The following is a 10,956-nucleotide window of genomic DNA, read 5'->3' on the forward strand; positions in this document are numbered from 1 at the left end:
GCAGTTTACCCTCGTCATGCACTGCCTGTCATTTTGGTACAGACTCCTGTACACGTGGCTGAAACAGGCATTAGGCCCTTTTGTACTGTCTCCCTCTCTGTACTGCGCCCCCCCCCCCCCCTCACAGTACTGCCCCCCTGATAGTGCAGAGCTCCCTCAATACTGCCCCTCCCCCACAGTACTGCCCCCCTGATAGTGCAGAGCTCCCTCAGTACTGCCCCTCCCCCCACAGTACTGCCCCCCTGATAGTGCAGAGCTCCCTCAATACTGCCCCTCCCCCACAGTACTGCCCCCCTGATAGTGCAGAGCTCCCTCAGTACTGCCCCTCCCCCCACAGTACTGCCCCTCTAATAGTGCAGAGCTCCCTCGGTACTGCCCCTCCCCCTCTGTATTGTCCCTCTGATAGTGCAGACCCCCCTGTGGGGTGAGGTCATATCTGGTATTGGCCTTGTGAAGGAATCACAATATTGCATGGGAGAGTGGGCTTGGAAGAGGCTGAGAATTAAGGTACGTTATCTTAACAGTTTCCCCGTGAGCTACATGCAATCCTTGAGATTCCCCTGCCCCAGGCTTCCTGCAATTGCTTTGGACCCTCCCTCTCTCCCCCACCATTCACGTGTTTTGCCAGTGATCATTTCCTTTGATCCTCCTTCTCTCTCTCCCGCACCAACCCCAATGTTACACGATTGGTGGGTTCATGTGAGAATCAGGTCTAACTTATTTAATCGAGGTCTGGGAGTAAAAATGGCTCAGGTCTCACGTCAGTGCATCGGGTTGAGCTTCACTCTTGCCTGGCAGCCTCCTGCTCACCCCTTGCCCTCCTCCCCCTCCTAAGATGAGGGCCCTGGAGGGTGGCTTGAACCCACAATGTTCTAACTCAGAGGCAGCCACCCTGCCCACTGAGCAATACTCAACAGCAGCACAGGCTGGGGAAACAATGGGCATTTCTCTGACCCTTGTCTCTTCAAGTGAAGCTCCCCATTGGGACCATGGGTTTGGGGAATGTATCCCGAACAGCAGATTTACAACTGGCTCATGTTGCTACTCATTGTTTGCTGTACAGGTGATGCAATATGATGTGCGTGTTTATCATTCGAGTGTAAACAGTCATACCTGTGACCTGCACCTAAAGCCTCTAAGGCTCCATTACACTGTCACTTTCCTAACAATGCAAAGAGGTGCTGCAAATCAACAGATGTTCCCGGCACAGAAGGAGGCCACTAAGCCCTTCATGTCTGCACCAACTCTTCTGCGAGAACAATCTAAAGTAACCCTAACGGAAAACAAAGTGTTTATGTCCTGTGAAGCACCTTGGGACATTTTACAGTCCCGCCATCCTGGGAACAAGTCTGGTGAATCTTTGTTGCACTCCCTCTATAGCAATAATATCCTTCCTAAGGTAAGGGGCCCAAAACCGCACACAGTACTCCAGGTGTGGTCTAACCAAGGTTCTATACAATTGAAGCAAGCCTTCTCTACTCCTGTACACAAATCCTCTTCCGATAAAGGCTAACATACCAATAGCCTTCCTAATTGCTTGCTGCACCTGCACGTTAGCTTTCAGTGACTTATTGACGAGGACACCCAGGTCCCTTTGTACATCTACACTTTCTAATCTCTTCCCATTTAAGGAATACTCTGCACATCTATTCCTCCTACCAAAGTGGATAACCTCACATTTTTAACATCGTAAAACGTCCCAAGACACTTCACAGAAGTGTGATCAAACAAAATTTGACACCGAGCCACAGAAGGAGATTATAGGGCAGATGACCAAAAAATGTATTTTTTAAGGAACCTCTTAAAGGAGGAAAATGAAGTAGAGATCCAGAGAGGGAATTCCAGAGCTTAGGGCCCAGTCAGCTGAAGGCACGGCTGCCAGTGGTGGAGTGATTAAAATTGGAGGATGCTCAAGAGGCTAGAGTTTGAGGAGTGCAGAGATCGCGGAGGGTTGTAAGGCTGGAGCAGAACTTGCATTTATGTAGTGCCTTTCAACATTGGAAAAGTGGCAGTGTAACTCGGGAGGCTACTGGGTGCAGTGACTCCCTGAGGGGAGCGAGCCCTCACAAAGGAGCTCAACTGGGCATGGAGTAATTGAAGGACCTCCTGCTGCTTCCCAGCAGCCTGTTAACGACCTGCTGGTTGAACTGGTAAGTGAGCTTCCGTTTCACCTTGGTGATCTCGCCAGTCCGGGAATAGTTCCTCAAAGCTCGAGCCATCTTCTGGTAGGTCATAGGCTTCCTGTTGCCTTTCCTTCGGCCCCAGATCTCGGCCAGTTTTTCCTTATTTTGGGAAGAGAACTGGAACAGCCCTTGGGAAGGTTGAATCCACCAGATGCAGTGCCTCATCCCTGGGTCTTCCAACATCTCAAAGAGAAACTGGAAAAGCCTCACCTTCTGCTTCCCTGCAAAATAAAAGTAGAGAGAGAGAGAGAGGAGTGAGTTCAGGGTTGCACCAACACCGCCAGCAGGGTGGCGATGCCTGTGTTGTGTTTTCAAAAGGGAAATCCTTACTCTTGTCACTGTTGAAGCCTTTGATCATGAAGTCTGGAGGCAATGTGGGAGTGAAATCAGGCAGCGGAGAGTAACAGGGGCTGTACACGCAGTCAGCACTGACAGAGTGTTCACACTGCAATAACAATAGTAGGAATAATCATTTAACTAATGCATTTACCTAGCAGTGAATTAACAGAGTATCACCACATCAAGGATTTCATCCAAGGGACATTCAAACTGTAGCTCGGTTATGGGAAGGATGTCCCAAAGTGCTTCACAGCCAATAAAGTACTTCATTTTTTGAAGTGAAAGCACAGATGTAATATTGATCTTGGCTCAGTGGATAGTGCTCTTGCATCTGAATGAGATAGCTGTGACTTCAAACCTCTGCTGCAGAGAACCAAGCACATGATCTAGCCTGACACTTCAGTGCAGTACTGAGGGAGTGCTATACTGTTGGAGGTGATGTCTTTCAGATGAGGTACTAAACTGAGGCCCTTCTTCCCTCTCAGGTGGATGTGAAAGATCCCATGGTACTATTTTGAAGAAGAGCAGGGGAGTTCTCCCCAGTGTCCTGGTCAATATTTATCCCTCAATCGACATCACTGAAACAGATTATCCAGTCATTGTTATGTTTGTGGGATCTTGCTGTGTGCAAATTGGCTGCTGTGTTTCCTACTTTACAACAACGACTACACTTCAAAAGTACTTCAATGGCTGTAAAATGCTTTGTGATGTCCTGAAGTCATGAAAGATGCTCTAGACTGGAAGCTTTCTCTCTCCTTTAGTTTTTCTCTCTCTCTCTCTCTCACTCTCTCTCTCCCTGTCTCACTCTTTCTCTCAGACAAGTCTTTTCCAAGCTGAAGATTTATCCAATCCTTCCCCATATCTTGGATCCCTGATCCTGGGACTCAGCCTGTTTTACCAAGTCTCTTACCTGATTAAAGGCATAATACTGCGATGGGAGATATATTTCTTTATAGCCAGCACTCCTGTTTGTACTGGAGCTGGGATGCCAGCTTTCCAAGGGCAGTCCGAAAGCACAGGCCCCTAAAAGATACAGAGAAGAGTAGCTAAAAAATAAAATGAAATGCTTTGAACATGCAGAGATTGGCAAGAAAGTGATTAACTCGAAACCTCTCTTTTCCTAACAGCACAGGTTTATGACAAAGATTTCCACATTCTACTCAGCCCCTGTGTAAATTAATTCCTTTCACGATTATCTTACGTTCATGGCCTTCCTGTTCCAGTAAGTCACCTAAATGTTAGGCCCCTTCAATAAGTTGATGAGGGGCCTGGTGTCTGTTGAAGGAACCCCTTACAAAATTAGTTACCAATGAGTGGGTCTGCCCCATTCAAGGATTGATCAGCAGTAACACTACAGGTAGGTTTACACAGAATTACATAGAATCTGCAGCACAGAAAAAGGCCATTCGGCCCAACTGATCCATGCCAGTATTTATGCTCCACACGAGCCTCCTCCCATCTCTCTTCATCTCTCCCTATCAGCACATCCTTCTATTCCTTTCTCCCTCCTGTGTTTATCTAGCTTCCCCTTAATTGCATCTACTCTATTCTCCTCAACTACTCCTCATGGTAGTGAGTTCCACATTCTCACCACTCTCTGGATAAAGAAGTTTCTCCTAAATTTCCTATTGAAGTGATTAGTGACTATCTTACATTTATGGCCCCTTGTTTTGGTCTCGCCCACAAGTAGATTAAAACATTAATTACAAAAAAAAACTAAGGACGTTAAAGATAGTATCAAATTGAAAGAAAAAGCGTACAATTCAGCGAAGATTAGTGGCAGGTCAGAAGATTGGACAGAATATAAAAAACAGCAAAGAATGACTAAAAGACTAAGAAGGAGAGAAAAATTAGAGGATGAGAGAAAGCTAGCTAGAAATATAAAAATGGATAGTAAGAGTTGCAACCAGTATTTAAAAAGGAAAGGAGTAAGTAAAGTGTTGGTCCTCGAGAGAGTGAGTCTGGGAGTTAATAATGGAAAATAAGGAAATGGCAGAGGAATTGAACAGATTTTTTGCATCAGTCTTCACTGTAGAGGATACAAATAATATCCCAGAAATAATTGTGATTCAAGAGTTGAAAGGGACGGAGGAACTGAAAACAATTACAATCGCCAGGGAAAGGGTACTGAGAAAATTATTAGAACTAAAAGCTGACAAGTCCCCAGGTCCTGATGGACTTCATCCTTGGGTCTTAAAAGAAGTGGCTGCTGAGATAGTAGATGCATTAGTTTTAATTTTCCAAAATTCCCTAGATTGTGGAAAGGTCCCATTAGATTGGAAAATAGTGAATGTAACTCCGCCATTTAAGAAAGGAGGAAGACAGAAAGCAGGAAACTAGAGGCCAGTTAGCTTAACAGGCCTTCTCTTCATCCCAGCAAGTTTAAAATCAATGTTCATATGATAAAATTAATATGCCTCTTTCTTGGCAGGTGGGGGCCTGCATGACATTTATCTTATGAGGAAAGGTTGGACAGGTTGGGTCTGTATTCATCAGAGTTTAGGAGGATGAGAGGTGATCTGATTGAATCCTATAAGATCCTGAGGGGACCTGACAGGGTGGATGTGGAAAGGATGTTTCCTCTTGTGGGAGAGAATAAAACTAGGGGGCAGATTTTAAAAATAAGGGGTCTCCCATTTAGGACAGAGTTGAGGAGAATTTCTTTTCTCTTAGAGGGTCGTGACTCTGTGGAGCTCTCTTCCCTAGAAAGCAGTTGAGGCAGGGCCATTGAATATTTTTAAGGCAGAGGTAGACAGATTCTTGACAAAGGGTATTGGGAGTAGGCAAGAAAGTGGAGTTGAGTCCACAAAGAGATCAGCCATGACCTCATGGAATGGCGAAGCAGGCTTGAGGGGCTGAATGGCCTACTCCTGCCTCTTGTTCATATGTTCTTTCCCTATGGAGCCTGGAGGAGCTGGAGAGCTTCCACAGCATCTTGATTTCCACCCTCTCCCCGACTCCCACCCTCTCCCCGATTCCCACTCTCTCCTGAATCCCACCCTCTCCCTGATTCCCACCCTCTCCCCGAATCTCACCCTCTCCCCGAATCTCACCCTCTCCCTGATTCCCACCCTCTCCCCAAATCTCACCCTCTCCCCGACTCCCACCCTCTCCCCGACTCCCACCCTCTCCCCGACTCCCACCCTCTCCCCGATTCCCACTCTCTCCTGAATCCCACCCTCTCCCTGATTCCCACCCTCTCCCCGAATCTCACCCTCTCCCTGATTCCCACCCTCTCTCCGAATCTCACCCTCTCCCCGAATCTCACCCTCTCCCCGACTCCCACCCTCTCCCCGAATCTCACCCTCTCCCCGACTCCCACCCTCTCCCCGATTCCCACTCTCTCCCTGATTTCTGCCTCTCCCTGATTCCCACCCTCTCCCTGATTCCCACCCTCTCCCTGATACCCACCTCTACACTCCATCCTCCCTCCCTGGTATTCCTTGACGGTGGCTCTAAGATCTTTCTTCTCATTAGGCAAGCTGCCGGTGGAATCAAAAGCAACATCTGCACCACCAGCAACAACTTGCCCTTACACATCACCGCTTAGGGCCTTGGCAGCAGAAGACACGGCCACCAATGGTGGAGTGATGCACAAGAGATTGGAATTAAATGAGTGCAGAGATCTCAGAGGGTTGTGGGTCTGGAGGAGATTAGAAAGATAAGGAGGGGCAAAGCCATGGAGGGATTTGAAAACACGGATAAGAATTATAGAATTGAAGTGTTACTGGAGCAGAAGCCAATGTAGGTCAGCGAGCACAGTGGGTGGTGGGTGAAAGGACTTGGTACAAGTTAAGAAACGGGCAGCAGAGTTTTGGATGAGCTCAAGTTTACAGAGGGTGGAAGATGGGAGGTCAGCCAGGAGAGCACTGGAATAGGAGAGTGTAGAGGTAACAAAGACATAAATGAGGGTTTCAGCAGCAGATGAGCTGGGAGAGAGACAGAGAGGCAGCTCAGTCCCAGCCTGCTAATGAGGATGTGAAGATTCTCGGGCCTCTTGGTTTGGGCAAGTACCACACTCGCAGTCCCAAATCTGGACTGGAAAATAGACCCAAATTAATTTCTACCCAGTTGTTCCTTTCTACCACTATTACCATATTCGAGGGGCCTAACATCTGGCTAGGCCACAGCCAGGGATGACCAAAAAATTGAGCCCCATGGATTTAGCAGTTGGACCAACACCAGCACAGATTGGGCCCAGGCTGATTCACACCTAAAATGGTCCATGTCGCATCATTTCATGCCCGAAAACCAGACGCAAAACATGTACCAATATCTAGACCAACTCCAGTGATTCAATCTTCCCTGGATATGGGGGAGGTGTCAGAGAATCGGAGAGTGACAAATGTGACACCCCTATTCAAGCAAGGGTGTAAGAATAGTCCTAGCTACTATAGGCTGGTCAGTTTAACATCAGTGGTGGGTAAGGTTTTAGAAACAATAATCAGGGGAAAGAATTAACAGGCACCTTGAGAGGTTTAAGGTAATTAAGGAGGCAGATTGTGTTTGACTAATCTAATTGAAATTTATGATAAAGTAACACAGAAGGTTGATGAAGGAAATGCAGTAGAGATTGTCGATATGGATTTTAAGAAAGTGTTGGACAACGGACCATATAAAAGGCTGGTTAACAAAATTGAGGCTCCTGGAATAGGAGGGTCAGTGTCCAATTGGATAAAAAATTGGCTTAAGGACAGAAAACAGCGAGTCATGGTAAATGGCTGTTTTTCAGACTGGAGGATAGTACGGTGTTCCCCAAGGGTCAGCGCTAGGACCACTGCTTTTTTTGATATATATATAAATGACTTGTATATTGGAATATAGAGTAAAATTTTTAAATTTTCCACTGATACCGAACTTGGAGATCTGGCAAACAGTGAGGATGATACCATTCGACTGCAACAGGACATAGACAGGCTACCAGAATGGGCAGACAAGTGACAGATGGAATTTAATAGAGAGAAGTTTGAGCTGATGCATTTTGGCAGAAGGAATAGGGAGAGGCAATATAGACTAAATGGCACAGTTCTAAAGAGTGTAAAGGGATAGAGGGGGGTTCATGTGCATAGATCACTGAAGGTGGCAGGACATGTTGAGAGAGAGGTTAGTAAAGCATATGGGATCTTGGGCTTCATAAATAAAGGCATTGAGTACAAAAGCAGGGAAATTATGCTGAAAATTTATAAAGCTCTGGTTAGGCCACAACTAGAGTATTGCATCCAGTTCTGGTCTCCACACTTCAGGAAGGATGTGAATATCCTTGAGAGGGTGCAGAGGGGATTTGCCAGAATGGTTCCAGGGATGAAGGAATTTATCATGGAACTTATGGGCTGAATGGCCTTCTTCTGTGCCGTAATGACTCTATAACAGTGCATCTTATAAGTTACGCAGTGAGTGTGACTCAGACAGAGAGCCCTGTATTATTGTGTAATGGTCACTTTGTTGCCTTTTAAATGGAAAGTGACACTAACACATGCCTTTCCTCATGTCAAAGATCACAGATCAGCTATTAAATGGAGAGATTTTCCACTGGCAACATTTACTTAGAGCAGCATAATGTTATTGAACTGCTTGTTTTCCCATTCAGATGTGCATGTGCTCTGTATATGTGCTTGAGAGGGGATGAATGTCAATGTGTGTGTGTGAGGGAGTGTCTGTGTGTGTCTCAGTGTGTGTCAGAGTGTCTGTGTTTGTGATGGAGTCTGTGTCTGAATGTGTGTGCGTTGAGTGTGAAAGAGAAAGATATGCAGGCTAACATCTTCGCTGCGATTTTCACACTCACCTGACACTGAGCCAGTCTCTTGCTCAAACACGAACGCATGCTGCTGCTCATCCAGAAACTCCATTATCACTTCCAGATCCTCCACAACCCGGTTCTAGGGAGAATTAAATAAAAATAAGACTATCCCGTGGGTCACCTGCTGGGGATCAGGTCAGACATTTTATGGGGAAAAGGATAAACAGATCTTACCATAATTTAAAGGCAGAGACTTCATGCAATCAGCATTCAGAGGTGGGTCTGCCTTTAAGACACAAACATAACGTTTGCATTAAAAGCAACCAAAGCACAGCTTCACAATCACTCCCAAATATCAGCAGAAAACCTACTTTATATAAAAGATGCACACAGATCTGTGCACATACAAAAACTAAAGCGCCTTTCAAACCACAGGATGCCCCGAAGTGTTTTACAACCAATGAAGTAGTTTTGAAGTGTAGTCACTGTTGTAATGTACGGAATGCAGCAGCCAATTTGTGTACAGCAAGATCCCACAAAAAGCAAAAGATAAATGACCAGGTCATCTGTTTTAGTGATGTTGGTTGAGGAATAAATATTGGCCCAGGACATGGGGAGAACTTCCCTGCTCCTCCTCGAAATAGTGTCTGTGGGATCATTAACGTTCACCTGAGAGCGCAGATGAGGCCTCAGTTCAATGTCTTATCCTACAAATGGCTCCTCTGAGAGTGCAGCACTCCCTCAGCTCTGCACTGAGAATGTCAATCTGGATTTTGAGCTCAAGTCTCTGAAGTAGGATATGTATATTCTTATAAAAACATATATAAGGACACTCAGAGGTGCGCAAATATACAAATATGCATACATACGCACACACGTACTCACACACACATACACACTTAAACATAGACAGGTGCATGTACACACACATACACAAATGCATACATATAGACAAATACACCATACATGCCCACACATAACCCTCCAAGTCACACACCATACTGACTTGGAACTATATCGCCATTCCTTCACTGTCGCTGGGTCAAAATCCTGGAACTCCCTCCCTAACAGCACTGTGGGTGTACCTACCCCACATGGACTGCAGCGGTTCAAGAAAGCAGCTCAACACCACCTTCTCAATCTTTTTTTTTTCTTTTGGGCCTCCTTATCTCGAGAGACAATGGGTAAGCGCCTGGAGGTGGTCAGTGGTTTGTGAAGCAGTTCCTGGAGTGGCTATAAAGGCCAATTCTAGAGTGACAGACTCTTCCACAGGTGCTGCAGAGAAATTTGTTTGTCGGGGCTGTTGCACAGTTGGCTCTCCCCTTGCGCCTCTGTCTTTTTTCCTGCCAACTACTAAGTCTCTTCGACTCGCCACATTTTAGCCCTGTCTTTATGGCTGCCCGCCAGCTCTGGCGAACGCTGGCAACTGACTCCCACGACTTGTGATCAATGTCACAGGATTTCACGTCGCGTTTGCAGACGTCTTTATAGTGGAGACATGGACGGCCGGTGGGTCTGATACCAGTGGCGAGCTCGCTGTACAATGTGTCTTTGGGGATCCTGCCATCTTCCATGCGGCTCACTACTGAGTCAGCGGCGCTTGAGATGGCTTGGCCATGTGAGCCGCATGGAAGATGGCAGGATCCCCAAAGACACATTGTACAGCGAGCTCGCCACTGGTATCAGACCCACCGGCCGTCCATGTCTCCGCTTTAAAGACGTCTGCTTCTCAATCAGGGATAGGCAATAAATGCTGACCTGGGACACCCACATCCCATGAATGAATTTTTTAAAATGTATATATACACATAAATATGCATATGCACACACACAAAAATACACAGACTTGGGTAAGAAGCTATTTGCCATTTCATTTAGGATAGAGGATTGGGGGATGACTAGTGTGCACTGGAGTCTGAAACACTGGGGCATTTATGATAAACTCTTTAATTACATATGGTGAACTTTTACAGTTACATCGAAGAGAAAATTCGCCCGACAAACCGACATTAAAGGAAAGAAACAAACGTCTGAATCGAGATGATTTAAACCCTGCAGAACCGAAACCTGAGAATATTAACAGTTAACAGCAATGTTAGGAACAGAACGAGTGACTTCACTCTCCCACCTCTGAACATAGCTCTGCACTAACTCTGAAAAAGCTCCAATACTTACTGTGAACAACGCAAACGTGCCCCTTCATATGAGACCCCTTCAATGCTCTGAATCCTGTTTATATCTCAGTGTCTGCGTCAGTATCGAGGACAGCCCAGCGGTGCAAGCCCCTCCTATACATTTCACCACCAGAGACAAACCTCGCAGTGTCCATTCAGAGAGCGGGGTAGGGTTCAGCTGCTGGGACCAGTTCCTACTTAACTCTGGGCAAATCCATGTGAATACCCAGTGACCCAGGCCCACCCGTTTCAGAGATCCTCACAACTCTCCCCATTCTGCAAATCCCACTGTTATTGAAGACACGTCCAGAGCCGGAAACACCAAACCCATCCAGTTTACAGATGTTGCTGAGTGTCGGGACACTCCTAAACCAAAAGTATCGGTGAAAAAAATAATAAGTTTGCTCTGGGATCTGCTTCACTTCTGAACCGATCTGCAGAAAAGCAGCATCGAGAACTGAGCCGGGGAGAGCCGGAGGGGCAGAAAGAATGGGGATGGGTGGAGGCAGATACAACTGTGGGG

The 10,956-nt window shown here is 46.3% G+C and overlaps 1 protein-coding gene across 2 annotated transcripts; it reads right to left on the bottom strand.

Annotated features, from left to right (window-relative positions):
- Window positions 1–316: 316 nt before the first annotated feature.
- LOC137379775 (transcription factor Spi-C-like) lies at window positions 317–10,542 on the bottom strand. 2 transcript variants are annotated; one of them, XM_068051131.1, is made up of 6 exons: window positions 10,435–10,532; window positions 8,494–8,545; window positions 8,305–8,398; window positions 3,433–3,545; window positions 2,514–2,628; window positions 317–2,404 (listed from the first exon to the last, which is right to left on the bottom strand). In XM_068051131.1, exons 2-6 carry the CDS (start codon window positions 8,494–8,496, stop codon window positions 2,076–2,078), a joined length of 654 nt encoding a protein of 217 aa, XP_067907232.1. In that variant the 5' UTR covers window positions 8,497–8,545; window positions 10,435–10,532; the 3' UTR covers window positions 317–2,075. The 2 variants fall into 2 exon arrangements, with proteins under 2 accessions (XP_067907232.1, XP_067907233.1); XM_068051132.1 differs by lacking the exon at window positions 8,494–8,545 and having other exon boundaries at window positions 10,435–10,542.
- Window positions 10,543–10,956: the final 414 nt, after the last annotated feature.

The sequence above is a fragment of the Heterodontus francisci genome, chromosome 18 (genome assembly GCF_036365525.1).
Source record: "Heterodontus francisci isolate sHetFra1 chromosome 18, sHetFra1.hap1, whole genome shotgun sequence".
Lineage (NCBI taxonomy): Eukaryota > Metazoa > Chordata > Chondrichthyes > Heterodontiformes > Heterodontidae > Heterodontus > Heterodontus francisci.